Raw genomic sequence first — 21,395 nt, 5'->3', positions numbered from 1 at the left:
TTTTTCACATCTGAACATACTTCCATGTATTATAGCCATTTGTGTAGCTATCAGGTCACTTTGCTAAAAAAAAAAAAAATCAACTGAGTTACCATATCAACTTTATAATAATAATAAATCATATACTTAAAATATTCAGAGTTTTCATAACAGTCTTTATTAAATAAACCCATTTTCTCAGTAAAGTTGTATATATAATTTTAACAAGGTTAGTTCAAATAAATTCAAGTTTCAAAATCTCTTTTAGGTAAATTTTCTATCCTTTTTATTTAAGTGATAAAAAATTTCCAGCCATTTTTATAATGTACCATTATTCTGTCCAGATGATTCTAATGCACTCTAATCAGACCTGTTTCTGAAAATTGGAAATTTTAAAATATGAAATTTTATTATGCTGAACAGAGAATGTAATTCAGATATTTATTAATGTAATTAATTTCTTGATTTTATCTATGCCCCATTTAAACTACCAGTATTAGCTGTTAAATAAAAATTTTTCTATTTTGCTTTTGAGCTCCATATTTTTAACATATAATTAACAACAATGATAATTTCTTAAATTCATATGCTGCCTGACTCTGATTGATAATTGTTCTAGAACAGAGATGTCAAACTCAATTTCATTGAGGGCCACATCAGGGTTGCGGTTGACTTGGGGGAAGATGCATGGCCAGGGTGGATATTGCCGGAGTGGGCATGGCCAGCTTCCCTGCCTCCCTTCTTCTCATTCCATCTCCCTCCTTCCTTCCTCCCTCCTTGCCCTCTCTCCCTCTCTCCTTCTCATTCCCATCTCCTTCCTTCCTTTCCTCTTCCCCCTCCCTTCCCTTTCCTGGAGGAGAAGGTGACTCCCCTCCTGATTTTTAAATATGGCTCATATCAAGAGCCAGGGATGCCCATTCAGATGCTTGCTGCTTGTTTTTTCCCAAAAGAAAAAGAGAAATTGTTGGCCCAGGATCGGTATCATAACTTTTTAAGGATTTGAAAAGCTCTTCTTTTAATTTTGAGGTCTCACTTCTTGGAACAATCCCATCTCTCCTCCCTACACCTCCTTTGTTTCCAAGAAAAAAGAAATCAGAGGAAGGCAGAAGAAGAAGGGGAGAAACATACACACACACACACACACACACACACACACACACACACACAGAGAAAAGACAAATCCAAAGTCAGAGAAGGGACCCTTACAAGCCGGAGACACTGCCTCCTCCGCTCCTTCCTTCTGTGCTTGCTTCCTTCCCTCCTTGCTTCCTTCCTTCCCTGCTTCCCTCCTTCCCATTCCCATCTTGGTCCTTCCTCTGCACTCAGGAAGAGATGAATGGAGGGAGAGAGATTGGCAGTACTGCCAGTGGTTATGCTTATTGCGTCTATGGCTTTCCCACCTGGGGCAGGGCAGGGGCGGTCCCAGTGAAAGGGAAGCCACATGGGCTGCAAGGCCAGTCTGGCACACAGGACATGGAGGTGCTGGTGGTGGGTGCAGCGCTGATCTATAACTGGATGGCGGCCATCCAGTCTGGAACATGGTGAGCGTTAAATCTGTGGGGCCGTGCTGGAGCCAGCTAGGGGCCATCCCCACCAACTTATCCCTGCCACCTGGGTCTGCGCAGAGGAGGCAGCAAGCACCTGGAGAGCAGGATTGAGCAGGGTGATTTCTCACCAGCTCCTGGGTGACCCCGCGGGTCAAAGGCTGATTGTGTTCTGGCCCGGATGACAGCCATCAAGTTATAGATTACCGCCTGGCCAGCCTGGGCCCGGGATGAGGTGCCACAGGCCAGTCCTTCACTGTCTCAAAGGCAGTCCCACATGCCAGATCTAGCCACATCAAGGGCCGGATCCAGCCCACATGCCTTGAGTTTCACACCCCTATTCTAGAATGTTTGTCATATGTGTGCCTTCTTCATACAATTTGCTTAACTGAGGCAGTGGGAGGACAGTGTTGTGGTAACATCAAAGAAGGACCAATTGTTCTATTTAGCTAACTTTGAGGAGTTAAAATTCCTTGCATGTTTATTTAAAAGGTTTATATGGTTGCCCATCTTAAACAACTCTAGGTGGCTCACAATACTAAAGCTTGATCTTTTTTCACTTCCAGTGCTCCTACTCACAAAGTGCCTACACAGTCTTTCTGGATTCTGCAGACTTCCACATGAGGAGCTACATTCTGGAGCAGACGTGGAAAATTTCTTTGGCTTCTCTTTGTCCAGAGAAGCTTAGATGAAACAACTAATTGCCCAATCACAGTTCTGGCTTCAGGGTTATAGGTAGTCCTCAACTTACTGAGCCCAAAATTTCTGTTGCTAAGTGAGACATTTGTTAAATGACTTATGTCACATTCTGATCTTTTTTTGCCACAGTTGTTAAGTGAATCAGTTGTTAAATTGATAACATGATTGTTAAGTGAATCTGACTTCCCCATTGATTTTGCTAATCAGAAGGTCACAAAAGGGGATCACTTGATCTCGGGACACTACAACTGTCATAAATAATTTGCCAGATGTCTGAATTTTTATCACATGAATGTGGAGATGCTGCAACATTTTTCATAAGTGTGAAAAATGATCATAAGTCACTTTTTTCAGTGCCATTATAATTAAACACACTGTTGTATTTCTTTTCAGAGAGATGTCAGTCCTCCATCAGAAGAATGACTGAAAAAGCAAGCCACTTCATTGCAGAATTCCCTGCCAACTTAGGATAGCACAGAATACTCTATCCAAAGACATCCAAGGTCCCTCCAACCCTATAATTCTATTAAAACATAGATTAAATAGAGGAGTCAAACCAATGATTTGCTGCCTTTTAATGGGAAAGCAGCTAGTGATATCATAAAGCTTTCCTAATAACTATCAGGTGCAAAAGCTTAATGGATAAAAAGCACTTCCTGGAAAAAATGTGGGTGTGATCAAGTAACTCCAAATTGGATGTGATCCAATTAATGTAACTATGATATTGAGATCTGAACTGATTATTGACTGAGAATCACCTAAAATATATTACTTTGCTTCCTAGACCCCTATCAGTAAAAATTAGGTGCAATTTTCTCTTCTTCTGGGGACAAAGCTTATATAAATTGTATTAGTTTAATATCTATAGTAAATTACAGAGAATTGGGAAGGAAAATATAATTATCCTTTAACACTATATATGCCATAGTCTTAGCTATGTCGTTTACATATAGTTAATAACAAGGTATATTTTTTAATCTGATTGTTTATTTTTCACTAAGCACTATGTTTGCAAAATATAGCTCAAGAAGCTTCTATTAAAGATGGCTAATTTAGATGAATAATAAACAGATAATAACACAGATAACCAGTGAATATATGAAATCTGTTCAGAAAGTGAAACAAATGTATTTTATTTTTTTATAGAACAAGGTCACCAAAATTTTAACTATAGCCTTCCTTCATCAGGAGGACAATACACTGCATCAAACTACTACCTCTTGAAATTAGGTACATAATCCGTACAGCATAATATGTACTAATGAAAAGAAATTAGGTCAATCTCTTCTAAAGCACTACTGGTAACATATTTTGAACTGTTCCCTGAAATTACACTGCAATTCTAGGACACAAAGTATGTACACAGAAATTTATGAACAAATTTGAATACACACACTTTTTTTTCATGAATAAAATCTATGCATGAAACTAATACCATGCTTTAACACACAACAATTTTTAAGTGCAATTTCCTCTAACTAGACAGAGGTCAGACAGAGCAAATCATAAATGGATATTTTAAAACAAAGTCAGCAAGAAAACCTGTTTCTTCCATCACAAAAAAAGCAAGTCTGTTGGAGGTGTATATTCCCCAAGAAATCTTCTAGCACAGGAAGGGTCCAGAAAGGAGTGCAACAAGGGTGTATTCTTGCCCCTTTCTTTTTTACGTATATGTCTATTCAATGGTGCACCTTTCTTTATAACTGGGACATTTATGTCCTAGACTAGCAGGATGAAACATCCCTATACTCCTCTATGCTGATGTCACCATAATTTTCACAAAACCCAATAGGGTTGAAAAGGGAAATGGCAATAATATTTTGGTGCTGCAGACAAAATCAACTGTTTTTTAATTTTGAAAAATCTAAAATTCTTATTTTCCTAAGACAGCCATCCTGCACAGTGTAAAAACAGTAGAAAATAGAGCTTTTAAATACCATGGGATGGTTTTCTACTTTAAAGGCATCTAAATGCCCAGAATCATATAGTGATTAGATCTTCAGGTTTTATAAAGCTCTTCTTTTGCACAAGTGGATCCCTAATACATTAAAACTTTTTCAGCTCAAATCAAATTTCATGCCCTAAATCCATTACCATGCTCAAGTGAGAATTTATGCAAAGAAGAATGCACTAGCATCAGTGTAAACAAAATTATTGTGATCAATCTTTAATGCACCCAATGGAACAGAAAACATCCAGTTAAGATTTGGTCAGGAATACCCATAATCCCAGTAACAGTCTAGGAGAGCAGGATAAATTACTAGCTGAAAATCCAATTCTTTCCAGCCAGCTTAGTCCATGAGTTTAAAGGATAATGTTCAGGGGTGAAATGCTACCGCTTCGGGCGAACTGGTACTAATAAAAGCTAATGGTTTGTCCAAACCGGTATTTCCGACGATCAGCTGTGCCACACGATTTATATTCGCTAGAAAGCAGGAAATCCTAAATCTAAATCAGCTAATTAGCTAATCTAAATCACGTGGCACAGCTGCCCCCCCCCGCTGTTCTATTTACCTTCAAAAGGCTTTTTATTCCACACGAAGTGCACGTTTGGTATGCACCGTGCATGTGTGCACGCAGTGTGCATTTGGCATGCACTGTGCATGCAGTGCAGCGCACACTTGGTGCATACTGCGCATGCACGGGACGTGCATTTGGTGCATGTGTGCAGCATGCCTTTGGTGCACACTGCACATGCGCACACACAGCGTGCATTTGGCACGCACCATTCATGCGCAGGCAGTGAACCGGTGGCAACCCGCAGAGGATTTCACCACTGATAATTTTCTTTCTCCCTTGAAACAGGGCATGGAGTTGGCATGATGCAGTTTTTCAGTACCATTCCTAATTTTTTTAGGAAATAAATAATAAAAGATATTGAGTTCCAAGCTATATTAATAGATTGTCCCAACATTGTAGAATTTGGATAAATAAAGGCACTTGGGAACTAATAAAATACATAATGTAACTTTTCCCAAGGCTGAGAATAGCATTTTTCAAACCAGGGATAATATCTACCATTCACACAGTGCTGCAAAGCAAATATTCCAAAATTCCATTAAGGACACTTGCCCATGCATTAACAAAGAATCAAATCCATTCTCGTGTATTATTACATTGTACATTCTATATGGATATTAGGTCTACTTACATTTTGCAGATAATATATAAATTCCCAGAAATGCCAGACAATTGTAGTGAATCATACTTATTCAGTATTAAGATTTTACTTTTGTGCTACATATTTTTAAATTTTGTTCATTTTGACAGATTAAACATTAACATAATTGTTGGAAATTGGAAAAAAAATCATAATACAAACCTGCACAACAGGTTTTGTCAAACAGGAATTTTCAGATATTGAATAGAAATGTTGTTTTTGTTTTTCCTTCCTTTCCCTCTTCCTTCAATAGATTTCTATTTCATTTTCTGTTTGTTTTTTTTTAAATTTGATTTATATGCCGCCCTTCTCCGGAGACTCAGGGCGGCTTACAGTGCGTTAAGCAACAGCCTTCATACTTTTGTATATTTATACAAAGTCAGCTTATTGCCCCCACAAACTGGGTCCTCAATTTACCTACCTTAGAAAGGATGGAAGGCTGAGTCAACCTTGAGCCTGGCGAGATTCGATCTTACTTTAATTGCAGACAGCTGGTGTTAAATTACAGTGCTTCTGTCTGTTGAGCTAAACCAGGCTCCTTTTTGCAATCTGGGTGAACATAATTTAAACTGTATGCATGTTTCCAGCAAAAATCTAGAAAATTTCAGGACATGCAGCAATAGGTTCAATTTTAAGTTTTTTATTTTTTCCAATGTAAATATACATGTTTTGTGGACAGTACATTGATTAGGTCAGGTCTTTTTTATACGACGTTAACAATAATAATACAAATAGTATGTAGAATTCTAATCTTCCAACTTCAAACAATACTAGTCTCATTTCATATTCCTTTTACATTTTCCCTTTAACTCATTTAAGCATAAATAACATTTCTTCGCACCCTGTGTTTATTATCCCTTAGTAAATGTTGTCATTCAATATTTTATAAATCACTAATTATTCCACCATAACACTAATATTCCAAATGTATAGAATTACTAATAACACCAATTATTAACAATGTTCAATCCATCACGGGAGTATATCTCAAAGTCCCCACCATTTCAAATTCACAATATCTTTTAACACATTGTTAATATTAGTACTTCAGTTCAATTGTCTAGTCTTAAATTACCATCTACTAACCTAAAACTTATTGGGGTCGTGGTGTTTTCCCATTTTATTAATATATTTTCTCATTATCCATCATCTCTTAGTCTTTCTAAAATTCCATCATTTATTGATTTGTTTGGTCAGTCTTTTATCTCTCTCTCTTGGAATCTTGTACCTCTTTTTAATTTTTTTGTGTCTACTAAACTTCCCCTTCTGGGTGCCTTTTGCCTCTTTCTGCTGCATTTTTGAACACCCATGCACAAAACTTCCTTTTGTTTTTGTTTTTTAAAAGGGTTTTTCTCTCTTCTCTCTGTACCTTTACAAGTTGTGATGTTATATATTTGTTTTCTACTTATTAGTCTCTTCTCCTCTTTGTTCCTAACTTCTTGCTTCTCATTTTTATTCTTCCCTTCCCTGCTTCTTGAATATCATGTTCCTCTTTCCCCCCCAATTGAATAGCTTCTACATTCATTTCTGTATCTTTAAACAATTCTTTTGTCTCTTTGTCATTTCTTAAGTATTCATGCAGACTTTTTGACATGCACAATATTTCTTCATACATCTCTAGATCCATTTTATAGTAATTGATACAGCTTATAAAAAGCATATTTCTATTATTCCAATATCTCAATATTTATTTAAGAAACTTCTATCTAATCAAGTTACATCAATCCCATAGTTATACTTCCAAAACCGCACATTTCATTTCATAATAATTTACAGCCTTATAGTTCTCCAATTGTCCAAATTTTAAAGTCTTATTTCCTTCTTCTCTTTTTTCTTCTTACCTTTTCTTCTTTTGCCTCTTAGAATATTCTATTAAATAACATTAATAGTCCAAGTCTAAATTTGTCCAGGTTACTCCACTAAATTCTTCCAATCTTTCCAATCCATAATCAAAAGTCAATTTTAGTAAGATTTAGTTATTTGCAAATTAGTTCCTTCAAAAGGGAAAAAAATCACTATCGAATGTTCTCAAACTTTCTCAGTCATCTTCTAACAACAGTCAAGGTCAAGCCATTCACCAGATATTGTTATTTCTATTCTGTGTATTAGACTTTGTGTGTATTAAATTAGCTTTCATTAAATATACTGCGGCTATAGTGTTGCTGTAGTACTTCTCTTTCTCTAGTAGATGGCTTTCTTATGCCCCGATCCAACATAAGCAATCTGTCAAAAACAGCTGATTGTCAGATAAATCCAAGGGGTTTAGAAATTCAAATAAACAAATAATTTCTCCCTAAAGTCGTTTTCAAATTATTTGGGCTTTTTTCCACACTGTCTGTATTTTTTATAGCTTCTCTTGGGCTTTTTTTTTCATCTTTTCATTTTCGTTTTTTTTTTTTTTCTCTGTGTGTCAATTTGCTGTTTTTTTAAGCTTAGGAGTTTTCTTTTCATATTCTTTTTGTTATTGCAAGTCATTAAAGTAAAAGTTGATAAATATCTCACCCAATTTCAATGTTCTGTACATACACCACTCCTGCACAATCTTGGTTCCAATTGTTCTGGCTTCGTAGCTGCCAGCAATGGTGGCCGTGACTGCTGCCATTCAGAAAGAATTTGCCTTGGACCTAACAAGTCATTTGCAGATTCCTCATGGTCAGCAAAGCGCCTCTCTTTCCTTCACCATCCCTATAAGGCAGCTATGACCCCGAAGGGTCTCCTGGCAGCGGTTACCAGCTGGATTTTTGCGGGACTCAGCACAGCACACTATTTTACAGCTGTTCTTGCTATGGTTGCAACCAGAAGTCCAGGAAGCAATAGTTTAAAATAATGTAATGTTTTCTCAGTTCTCTGAGAAAACCAAAGACAGAAAATGCAGTAATGGATACAGAGCATAACATAACCACAGAAAAATGAATATACAGTTTTCCAAGTCTCAGGCATCTCTATCAAACTTCGCTAAATGTTTCTGAAGCAGTTAAGTTGCCCCATGGAAATAACATCAAGAGTCTGGATGAAAGCAATTAGTATAAATATGTGGTCAATTATGGAGTAATGGTGGTGAAGGTAATAGTGGTGGTAGTAGCAGTGGTGGGATTCAAATAATTTAACAACAGGTTCTCTGCCCTAATGACCAGCTGGGTGGTCATGTGACTGGGTGGGCATGGCCAACTTGATTGGTCTTACCCTTAGGAAATTTCTCCTTAGTCCAACTCATAATAAAATGGCACAATAAAATAGCAATGTTCCAATATTTAGAATAGAATAGAATAACAGAGTTGGAAGGGACCTTGGAGGTCTTCTAGTCCAACACCCTGCTTACGCAGGAAATCCTACAACACTTCAGACAAATGGTTATCCAATCTCTTCTATAAAACTTCCAGTGTTGGAACATTTACAACTTCTGAAGACAAGTTGATTAATTGTTCTCTCAGGAAATTTGAGGGACTCCTACAAAAATGAGGGGGTCTATCTATTTTCCAAAGCACCAAAAGGCATGACAAGAAACAATGGATGGAAACTAACCAAAGAGAGAAGCAACCTAGAACTAAAAAGAAAGTTGTGGGTGCTCCACAGTTACAATATAATTTGAAATCTTTACAGTCTAATACTGTAAGATAACTCTTAAATGCTGAAGATGCAGGATCAAAATACATAAACATAGAAACAGCATTGCAACCCTATTCCAAATTAATAAAATCAATTAGAACATATTTAAAAAGCTGCTCTGTATTAACATTTTAAAAACTCCTTCCCTGACCTAATCCTTTCAAGAATATAGATTCAACCTGGAAATAAGGAGAAATTTTCTGACAGTTAGAACAATCAACCGATGGAACAGCTTGCCTTTGGAAGTTGTGGAAGCTTCATCACTGGAGGCTTTCACAAAGAGATTGGACTGTCATTTGTCAGAAATGGTGTAGGGTCTCCTGCTTGGGCAGGGGGTGGGGGGTTGGCCTAGATGACTTACAAGTTCCCTTCCAACTCTGTTAATCTGTATGATCTGTAAATTTCTATTGTTTCTGTGCTGACTGCATTCCTGAGGTTTTATCATAACTAAGTATTCACCTGTTAAATAGTTCTTGGCTGTCTGCCCGGAGCCATTAACTGAAGGGAGAGAGAAGAAAAAAGCACCTCTCTATCACTTTATTCCCTCCCCTCAAGTTTTAAAGGGGCTAGAATTTTTCTGCTGAGGAAATTGATATTTAGTTATTTCTTCTTTTTCTTTTCCCTTCCTTTAGTTAATTACAAACAAGCAGGAACATCTGAGGTGTGTGTGAGCTACTGGAATAGGCAGGCAGGCAGGCAGGCAGGCAGCCTTGACTATTTAGCTGGTTCGCAGAACTCCACAAAGAATTAACAAATGGTTCTCTCGAACCGGTGTGAACTGGCTGAATCCCACCAGTAGTAGCACCATCTAACTTGAAGTACAATTCTGGCCAACTTAAAACAATAAAATCACAAAACCATAAAAACTATACCATCAAAATCTGAAAACCTAGCCCCTTAGTCATTCTCATGGGGTGGTTCAGCAATCATCCAGATTCCCTTCGCTCTACCCTAACACCTGGAGAAAGAGCCCAATCTTTATGGCCCCCCAGAAGTCTGCTGGATTGCTGTGAGAGAATATTCCAAAAGTTAAGGCCATCATGGAACAGACATGCTTCTGGGTCCTCATTGGATGGAAACATTTCGGGGGCAAGGATCTGGAATGTGCTTTTTCTATCAACCTAGTGAGGCAAGTAGTTATCCTCAGAAAGCAATTAGATAATTTTAATAACAGTAAAAGTACTGCAGCAAAAATTATCAGAGAATCTAGAATATCATTCAGAAGGCCTAGTTTTAAAATTTAAAAATCAATCTTCTATCCAATTATAGAATCAATCAATTAGGAATCCTTATCTAAAGTAGATTGGTAGGCCATGATATATTGCTTAACACATAAATTAGGTACAAATAGTTAAAGTCATAATTAGGCAATGCTAGTTCTGAATTATTAGCCAAACTTAAGCCATTAAAAAAACTTAATTTTTTACATTTAAAAAGTGATTCATATACAGTACTTTCTACAATCACTTCAAGAAAATATACTCAAATATTCTGATTCTTTGTGTAAAAAGAAAATTAATCCTGTTACAATTATTTGCCGCATATTAAAATAGTCAATATGCTACATGTGACTACTCAGAAGCCAGTCCCACTGAATTCAATAGAAATTCTAGATAGTAGTCTATAAATCTATGTCATAATTGTAGTATCAGTCAATTTGCTATTTGTCTTCTACTATACATATTATTGTACATTCTAATCAAGACATGGGGACAGTGCCCTCTAGTGACATTGCAAAAAATACATTGTGTTTAATGTTTTTTTTAAATACATTAAAGACAAGTTCACATTGATGATGTCTGATAGAAATAATACTTATGAAGTATATATTCAGGCATAGTAAATTGAAACATTATAGCTGATTGACTTTCCAGTTTTCCATTTTAAAAAAGGAGATAGAATAAATGACCCTGGGACAGTTTAACTATTATAAATACATGCCAGTTGCCAACGCCCAAATTTTGATCATGTGACCACGGGCAGGCTGCAACAGTAATAGGTGTGAAAACTGGTCATAGGTCAATTTTTCCAGTGCCACTGTAAGTTCGAATGATCACTAAGTAGTGAGTTGAGGACTACTTGTAGCGCTTTATAGCAATTCCTTAAAGCAGCAATTATTCAATGAATCCACCACAAGTAATGATTTGTAGGAATGATTTGGGAGATAGGAAGATTTGCAGAGTAGACAATCATCATACAAAAGGTACTGTCAGTCCAGAAAAGAAAAAGGTTTGGGAAGCATTTCAGAAGGGATCTCTCCTAGTTTTCTGGAAAGGAAAATTAAAGGAAGGGAGAAGTGTTTTCAGAGTTGCAAAGCTATGTTACTGTAATCTTACAATAAAGATACAGTTACTACTCTTGGTTTTCACTTACAATAAAGATACAGTTACTAATCATGGTTTACACTTCTTATCTGGACTGCCTCAAAAGGCTGACACCACACAGCTATAGATAGTCCTCAACTTACAATGATTCATTAAGTGACCATTTGAAATTACAATGGCACTGAAAAAATGACTTTTACCATTTTTCATACCCTGTTTCCCCCAAAATAAGACATCCCCTGATAATAAGCCCAATCAGGCTTTTGAGCACATGGCAATAAGGCCAAGCGCTTATTTCAGGGTTCAAAAAAATATAAGACAGGGTCTTCTTTTCAGGGAAAGATGGTACTTACGACCATTGCGGTATCTCCATGGTCAAGTGATTCAAATGCTTGGCAACTGATTCATATTTATGGCGGTTGCAATGTCCAGGGATCATGTGATCACCTTCTGTAACTTTCTGACAAGCAAAGCCAATGGGGAAGCCAGATTCACTTAACAACCATGTCACTAATTGCAGTGATTCACTTAACAATTGTGGTAACAAAGGTGATAAAATTGGGCTCAATTGTCTTAAATTGAGGATTACCTGATTATCTGTACCTCAGGAAAATACACATTTGAGATGGTATAAAGACAACAATAGGTTGCAGCCATGTATCACTAATATGTGACCACTTCTTTAATCTCAGATATGTATTTTCCAAAAATCTGTATGGCTACCACTATAGTCTCAAAAAAGTTATACTCCTTTAAGGAAGTCCTAGTTAAATTTAATACAGTTGCGTATTCCAAGAAACATAAATAGTTCCAAATAATGTTTATACTTAAGACACAGTTTCAAGAGAAGAGAATATATGTAGTTCAGGGTTGGACTGGAGAGTTCTTCATGAGTTTGAATGGTTGTTTGCAGATCTCATATAAGCAAGTAGGTAACATCATCAGTGCTAATAACTATGGGGTTGTCTCCCTGTTAGCTTGCCATTCCAGTTTTGGTGGGGGTGAATTGATGATAGTATACCTAGTCCAATAACTAAATGCCTGCAAACAGCCAAACATAGACAGCATCAGGGACTCCACAAGACACTCTTTGGTTGTTTTTGTAAATTTTTCCTTAACTATCAATTTATTGCTGGCAACAACTTGGTTTTTAATTTTTTTTCCCATAGCATATCCAGTGGTGGGATTCAGCCAGTTTGCACCACTTCGGGAGAACAGGTTGTTAACTTTCTGAGCAGTTTGGTGAATTAGTTGTTGGAAGAAATCATTAGGGCAGAGAACCAGTTGTTAAATTATTTGAATCCCACCACTGAGCATATCTATTCTCTAGAGGATTTCATAAATAAATTTAATCAAAAAATCAAAGCTGAATTCTTTCTACTCAATTTCACAATGCCTGTATTTGACTTACATTTTATGTAAGTAGCAAATATCATACAACAAATCTTAAAACTAACAAGATACTGTTCCAACGTTGAAATTTATTGTGTTTACCAGATGACAAAAACTGTATATTTCTTGCTCCAAGTATCTGTCTTAAAAACAGTTTGTGAAAAGCTGGTTTTAGAGGGAAATGAATTAAGAAAATGAATTGGAGTATGCATTGTGAATTCCAAAACGTAGATAGGTAATATATTGGTAGAACATAATACATATAAAAAGATATGCCAAATCAATTTTTATCAACTTCTCACAGTAAAAAGATGGAAGGTATGGTATTTCCCAAATGAAGAAAGAGATTCTAATTAAGAATTATAATTCTAAATTCTAATTAATTCACAAATTATTCAAAATTAAAGGTGAATGGTAATGCACTATTATTTAAATAAAGAATATGTTAAAACTTATTTAGGCAGTTAAGCTCTCCAAAAATATTTCCAAGACATCTCTTAACATTGGTTACTAGAAAACCAATGACTTTAATGTGCTCTTGCTTTTTGTGTTCCAGGTATGCAGCCTTGAAAGATGGATTTTGAAAAAAAAAAATACTGGTAGTACTAAGGGAGTAGGCTGGAGTACTTATAGGCTGCAATATGAGTTAGGCAATAGAAATAATTAAAGAATACAATAACCATATAAAACTGCCCCTATTTATTTTTAGAGTAGACTCCTTGAAATAATCAGATCTAGAGTCAGCCCCAAATTTTAAGAGAAAATTATTGCATATAATACTATTTATCTCCTTATAAATCCCACATTACAACTCCAAACTGTTTCCAGTGTGTTGTGGTATCTATTTATAGGTAATTGTATATAAATAATCAGTAAGGCTGCATAAAACAGAGTTAAGGCATAGCATAATTTAATTGTGGTCAAGACCAATGGTTTGTCTTTTTGCAAGCCATGCCTTGTTTAAGCAATCAACTAGAAACATTTATTTTCACTATTTAGAAACATAATACAGGTAGTCCTTGTTTAGCAATCACAATTGGGACTGGCAACTCTGTTGCTAAGAGGAAGATCACATGACCATAATTGACCATAATTTTCCCATTCACCCACCCTTTAAAATGTTTGCCCCAGTGATACTGGGACATCTGCCAATCAATTTCACGCCTTCAGCTTTTGTTTGACTTTCAATCACTTCCACCTTTGAAATGCTCACCTTGGTGTTGGGATAATTAACAAGACAGAAGTAATGTTTGCATATACAGTCAGGTCCAGAAATATTGGGACATCGACACAATTCTAACATCTTTGGCTCTATACACCACCACAATGGAGTTGGAATGAAACAAACACAATGTGCGTTAACTGCAGACTGTCAGCTTTAATTTGAGGGTATGTACATCCAACTCAGGTGAACGGTGTAGGACTTACAGCAGTTTGTATATGTGCCTCCCACTTGTTAAGGGACCAAAAGTAATGGGACAATTGGCTTCTCAGCTGTTCCATGGCCAGGTGTGTGATATTCCCTCATTACCCCAATTACAATGTGCAGATAAAAGGCCCAGAGTTCATTTCAAGTGTGCTATTTGCATTTGGAATCTGTTGCTGTCAACTCTCAAGATGAGATCCAAAGAGCTGTCACTATCAGTGAAGCAAGCCATCATTAGGCTGAAGAAACAAAACAAACCCATCAGAGAGATAGCAAGAACATTAGGCGTGGTCAAAACAACTGTTTGAAACATTCTCAAAAAGAAGGAATGCACCGGTGAGCTCAGCAACACCAAAAGACCTGGGAGACCACAGAAAACAAGTGTGGTGGATGACCGAAGAATTCTTTCCCTGGTGAAGAAAACACCCTTCACAACAGTTGGCCAGATCAAGAACACTCTCCAGGAGGTAGGTGTATGTGTGTCAAAGTCAACAATCAAGAGAAGACTTCACCAGAGTGAATACAGAGGGTTCACCACAAGATGTAAACCATTGGTGAGCCTCAAAAACAGGAAGGCCAGATTAGAGTTTGCCAAACAACATCTAACAAAGCCTTCACAGTTCTGTAACAAGATCCTATGGACAGATGAGACCAAGATCAACTTGTACCAGAATGATGGGAAGAGAAGAGTATGGAGAAGGAAAGGAACTGCTCATGATCCTAAGCATACCACCTCATCAGTGAAGCATGGTGGCGGTGGTGTCATGGCGTGGGCATGTATGGCTGCCAATGGAACTGGTTCTCTTGTATTTATTGATGATGTGACTGCTGACAAAAGCAGCAGGATGAATTTTGAAGTGTTTCGGGCAATATTATCTGCTCACATTCAGCCAAATGCTGCAGAACTCATTGGACAGCGCTTCACAGTGCAGATGGACAATGACCCAAAGCATACTGCAAAAGCAACCAAAGAGTTTTTGAATGGACAGAAGTGGAATGTTATGCAATGACCAAGTCAATCATCTGACCTGAATCCCGTTGAGCATGCATTTCACTTGCTGAAGACAAAACTGAAGGGAAAATGCCCCAAGAACAAGCAGGAACTGAAGACAGTTGCAATAGAGGCCTGGCAGAGCATCACCAGGGATGAAACCCAGCGTCTGGTGATGTCTATGCGTTCCAGACTTCAGGCTGTGATTGACTGCAAAGGATTTGCAACCAAGTATTAAGAAGGGAAAGTTTGATTTATGATTATTATTCTGTCCCATTACTTTTGGTCCCTTAACAAGTGGGAGGCACATATGCAAACTGCTGTAAGTCCTACACCGTTCACCTGAGTTGGATGTACATACCCTTAAATTAAAGCTGACAGTCTGCAGTTAAAGCACATCGTGTTTGTTTCATTCCAACTCCATTGTGGTGGTGTATAGAGCCAAAGATGTTAGAATTATGTCGATGTCCCAATATTTCTGGACCTGACTGTACATTCATTGGATAAGATATATTACAAGAAACTGATCTATAGCAGGGGTCACCAACCTTTCGGTCCCAGGGACCACTAAATTCATAATTTTAAATCCTGTGGACCACTAATATGATCTGCCTAATGACCGGCTGGGTGGTCGTGGCTAGGTGTTCATGTGACTGAGTGGGCATGGCCAACTCAATGTCACTCATGTTGAGGGGCCTCTCACCAGCCTCTATTCACTCCTCCCCTCCCAGCCACTCCTCGCCTCCCTGCCCTCCCAGCCACTCCTCACCTCCCCACCCGGGCTTCTTAGGGCCCCAACAGGAAGCAGTTGTTGAAGCTAAGCAGCCAGCACAAGAAAGAATTGGCAAAACAGTTCAGTTCAAATTGGACCGAGAAGGAGGCTTAGCAAAAGCATCTCACTGAGGACTACGAGCATAGGCTTTCCAAACAGAGAGAAGACTTGCAGGAGGCTCAGCGGGCTGAGATGGTCAGCCAGTTCCAGGCCATGATACAATCCCACTGGAACAATGTCCTCTGGCTCTTCACCACGTGGCACTTCCCTCCAGCCTTCGCTCAAAGCCCTGCACCAGGAGGCTGAAGCAGACTCCAACAGACAGAGGAGCAGACAGACTCCTCTGTCCCCCTCCAACCCACACGAAAAGACCCCAAAGGGGGAAACTTTTTGCAGCAGCACAAATGTTCATTGCACATATCTGTCCCAGGGGCTGTAGTTTGAGGATCCCTGATTTGGTGCAATATTAAAAAATGCAAATAATTTTTCTGCGGACCACCAATATTTTCTCATGGACCACCAGTGGTCCATGGACCACCAGTTGGTGACCACTGATCGATAGAGTTTAGCCTATAGTTATATTTAAATTATCTTCCAAGTAGGAATTATTAAAGGTAAAAATTTAATAAAAATATGAAACTAAAAATACATTGGGATAGTAAGAAAACAAGAACTGTAACAGATGGTTTGCATATTTAATGTGAAAACCCTCTAAAAAAAATACTATCAAAAAACTTTCAAATGTATTTGTAGGCTAGGAGGAAAGCACCATAATGTTTATTTACAACAATTATATAACACCGCAATCAGATTGATTCTGGGAGATATGCAAGAAAACCAACAAACAAAATATTAGAAAGCAATTAAAAACCACACTAATCAGTAATTACATAATATTGAAAATAGATATCTGGACACATAAAATCTAAAGATCTATTGAAACAACATGATTTTAAGAGCTTTCTTGAATGAAAGGGAGGTAAGAATCAACTGTACATCCAGGTTCCACAAAAGGGCAGATATGTATATGGGGGAGAGAACTAAGATAAGTATGATCCTATGTGAACTGATTAGGAAGCAGAAAAGAAGTAAATGAATATTCTGCTTTTAAATAAACTACAAATAACTGGACAGTTAAATAGCTGTCAGCAGTTATAGAATTGAATAAATAAACAAATACTGCACAAGACAGAGACATATTTCGATTTCATTATGTAAGCATTTTAATTTGCATAAATTAGTGCTTTCTTTGCTATAGACAAGAAAATGGGCCAGAGCACTATCAACCTCATAGATCTTTAAGAATTCAAAAGCTGCACTATTATCCTTCAACTATCTTTTGATCAAAAAAATCAAGTACAATGTGTCAATGAAAAATTATATTTAGCCCAATGAGACAATAGCTGAAGTAGTGGGAAAAGGATTCCATATAGCCAAAACCATAAGAGAACAGATAATATGATCAAACTTCTATTTCCTTCTTCTCAATATACAACATCAAAAACAATCTATCTCCTCAGACACTTAGCCTTGTAATATTTAGAGGAGTCAAAGAGGCCCTTTAAGTATTATATATACATAAAAGCAATCCAAAGACATACTACTTAAACTCAACAAAGTGAATACTAATGGATTTCTTCTATAACTTTGGTAAAATACCAGAAGAATCACACATAATCTCCTCCAAACTTTGTTAATTCCTTCTCTTCACACATTATTCCATTTTAGGGAAGGGAATGAGAGAGAAGCTGACTCAAAGGCAGGCCAAAAGTCCCTTCCTTCTTTTACTATGGCCAGTATCACAAGAATATAAGGCTTGTTTCACAATAAAATCTTGCTAATAGGCATTTCAGTCAACTTTGAAGTTGTTCATTTAAAACTTTCAGCCATATATGGACTTCAGAAGCCATCTCTACTTCTGAAGACCTCTTTATAGCTATGAAGAGGAGTTTAAATGAGTCCTGCCTGGGAACCATTAGTAAATCAGGATATAAATTTTAAATGTTAATTGTTTTGAATTCAAAATGTGTATTTTGAATTCAAAGCAAATTCAAAATGAATCATAAAGCCTGTTTTGAATGCAAAACGTTTTACACCTGAAACAATAGTTGCCAGCTCAAAATAATATGCTCCGAATTCAAAACAGTCTGAATTATAAACATTTCATGCATTTATATAGAAATTCTATGCAAATGCACCAGAGCAAATGTCAGAGAGATCTGAAAGATCTGCCTGCTTTCCTGGGCCACAGAGTTGTTATTCAAAATGTTTATCCACTGTCTTACATTATGAATAATGTGTATTTTGGTCAAAGCTACTGTTTAGCTTCTTTATTAATATAGTTACAGAGTAGGAAAAGTAATAGTTAAAAAAAAAGCTTCTACAGCAGAGTATTTGTTTGCTTATCATTCTGTCAGGAAAGCTTTCCATTACCTAGTCTCCATTTTTACTACCCAATTAAATTAGATTAATTGCCAAACCATAGCCTCAAGAAACCTTGGCAATGAACTCATGGTTAGCATCAAGATAAATGTCAGAAACTCAAAAACAAAACAAAAACAAAAAACAAATATAAAACTTTCAGCTAAACTGAGCTCACCACCACCACAAAAAAAAATCACACTTCCCCAAAATCAAAGGAAAAAACACAGTAGTTTTACTGAACAGGCATGTGACTGCTTCATTTCAACTCCAGTCTCAAACGGAAGTAAAGTGAATCACTGTTATATTATCCCTTGATGACCACTTCCATAAACAGTGGCAATGAAAAGGCCCTAGAAACAGCACATCATTTCTTTGAGCTCCATATGACAGCAAGCTCTGAGGACAAAAGAACTGGTCCTGGCAAGCCATGTGTCTGCACTCCCAGAGACAGTGAAATGGTAAAGAACAGGATTGCAGAGACTCACAAGCAGTCATTGCAACTGCACAAGAGATTCATCTACACATTTTTTACTCCAGCCCAGGTTTGATCTTACAGTCTTCTCCTTGTCTTCCTTTACCTTACTTGACACTCTTCCATGTGTACCGCGGTGTGAAATTCTGAAATGAGCATGTGGATGGAAGAGGCTGAGGACGAGAAAGAGAGAGAGAGAAAGAGCGAGCGAGCCCCGGGTGGGGAACAAAGAGACCAAGCTCTTTCTCTCTGGCCTGCCCTCACCATATCTAGAGCTCGGCCTAAACAAAAGCAACGAACAGGAGGCTGTAAAAAAAAAGAAAAGTCCCTCTCTCTGTCACGCATACACAGAAACAGGAAACGAGCAACTGAGGCATGGAAGATGCTGACGAGAAATATTTCGCCCAGAGGAAAGGGAAGAATTAACACTAGAATTAAACGGAAGGCTGCCCAGATTATCCTAACCATCCCCTGGATTCACCAGGCGACAACAACACTGTTATTTGGGGCTCTGGCTACACGCATTGTTGCCTGGAGATGAATCGAGGAAAGAAGAGCCGAGGAAGGAGGAGGGCGAAGTCTTCCGTAGCCCTCCCCGCACGGCTCCTGGACTGACACCTGTGACAGACGGAGAAGCCGACAGCAAGAAGCCAAGTTTTGGATTACGGCGGGCGTTAAAGTACCCGCCGGCGGCGCTTCCTTAGCCACGGCTGCCGGGCGAGAGAAAAGACGTCGGGCTCCGCCCCCACAAAGGGGAACAGCAGCGACCGCAGACAGCCCCGGCTGGCTGGGAAGGGGGACCCTCCTCCTGTCTCCCCAACTTTTCCCCCAGCCTCTGCCTCCTCGCTCTATTACCGTTGTGAGTAGTGGCCTCATCTGCTCCCCGGCCCGCTCCTCCTCCATGGCGTGCCCTAGACGGACAACGCTGGGAGTCGAGGTCTGCGCTCGCTGCCTCACTGCGTAGGGTGAGAGGTGAGCGGGTGGGGGGGGGAGGAAACGTCGCGGCTCCGGCAACAACGAGGCTTTGACTTGGACGGCCGCTTCTGCTCTTGCTAGAGCTAGCCGGCTCGGGCCTAGCCACGCCCCTCGGCCGCCCGATTGGCAGCAGGCCTAACCAATCGCTGCGAGAATGCGGCTCCTCCTCTACGCGGAGAAGAGGCGCTGAGAGAAGAAGCGGGAGGGTGGAAGGGACTTTCGGAGGGTAAAGCGGATTAAAACTCGACCTTTCTCCGCGCTCAAGGGGAGCCGCTTCAGGTGACCGTGGCTTTCTCTCCTGCTTAGAAATAGAAGTCCCACTGACCGGGATTTATTTATTTTTTTGTCTCGGAGCTAAACTAAACGAGAGCTTTAGTTTGGATCGCTTTCTTTTGGAAATGGGTCCCCATTTGTGGGACAGTTTCCACGGCATTCTGCCCTAAAAGCTGTCGGACCCCCATTTTGCTCAGAATATGGGGTAGATTGGTCGCTCCAAGTTTCCTGGGGAGCCAGAGCATTTGTTTAATTGAATAAAAGACGACTAAAGTAACCATAATTTACTCTTTGAAAATAGCCAAAACTTTTGCATTATTAGCTCAGATTATTGCAATCTGGATGCACCTTCAGTCCAGTTCAGATTAGTAATGATAGGGGTCTCTTCGTTTTAGCGTGGAATCGGGCACAGAATGTGGAGCCAGAGAGACTGCTCCAAAGTCACCAAGTGAGTTTGGGGAGGGGTGGGCAGAGAGATGCTACAGATTTCGCTTCCTGGCTCAAAACAATGGGAAACTTTTTTTCCTATCAACTATGGTTGGAAAATGATGGAAACGGTCACAAAAAGTTATTTTGAGATTGTCAACTTTGGGGGGCCTGTAATAAATGTTGGGTTTTGTCAGATTTACTGTAAGGATTGTTTCCTGAACATAATTATAAATAAGCTGTCTCAGACTATTCTCTTAAAACAGAGCTCTTATAAATTTGAGCATTAAGTAATATGCTAATTTACATTTCAAAACTTTGAACTGGAGGAATCAGCAAATGTATGAAACTTTAGTGACTAGATGGATATTTAGCAAGATATTTAGTATATTCCACTGCTGGTTGGTGTTTATATCCAAAGAAACATGCAAAGAATTGTAGCCTCCCATTAAAATGAAGCCTTCTGTGAACATAATGTACTAGCCGGGAGCATATATATCTTTGAATATCTATTAGTTCCACTCATAAATTAGTTTGATTAACAAATAAGATGTAAACAAGTTTAACATGGTTTCTTCCCTTGCAAATAAAACCTTACCTTTGTTTCATTAGCTGCATCTCTTCATAAACAGACTCAGTGGGCGCATGCAACTTTATGGTTTAGTGAGACATATTTAGATACTTTTAAGTAAACAATGCAAACCAATTTGCTGTAGTGATTAAGGCATCAGGCTAAAAACCCCTTGGACACCTTTGAACAAAAGAAAAAAGTAAACAATATTTCAGTATGCAATTTAAAGCCTGTTCCTCTATAATGAAATTATAGAGCAATTGAAATTATAGAGAAATGAAATATGTTAAAGCAATTAATTATTCTGTCTGAAAATATCTTCAGATGTGACCAGAATCTTCTTCAGCCCTTTTTATTGCAT

The 21,395-nt window shown here is 38.3% G+C and overlaps 1 protein-coding gene across 8 annotated transcripts in view; it reads right to left on the bottom strand.

Moving 5' to 3' along the window:
- Nucleotides 1-19,886, bottom strand: part of SLC4A7 (solute carrier family 4 member 7) — a 128,820-nt gene extending 108,934 nt beyond the window's left edge. For 7 of the 8 annotated variants that reach the window (XM_034403929.3, XM_034403933.3, XM_034403932.3 and 4 more), the window contains exon 1: nt 19,645-19,886. In XM_034403929.3, the coding sequence (XP_034259820.1) occupies nt 19,645-19,692 (48 nt within the window). In that variant the 5' untranslated portion in view covers nt 19,693-19,886. The remainder of the gene's footprint in view (nt 1-19,644) is intronic. The other variant, XM_060685800.2, reaches the window with a different exon arrangement.
- Between the last annotated feature and the right edge of the window lie 1,509 nt (nt 19,887-21,395).

Source organism: Pantherophis guttatus, chromosome 4, assembly GCF_059756535.1.
Source record: "Pantherophis guttatus breed Tessera chromosome 4, ASM5975653v1, whole genome shotgun sequence".
Classification (NCBI taxonomy): domain Eukaryota; kingdom Metazoa; phylum Chordata; class Lepidosauria; order Squamata; family Colubridae; genus Pantherophis; species Pantherophis guttatus.
This window is presented reverse-complemented; position numbering and strand designations above follow the sequence as displayed.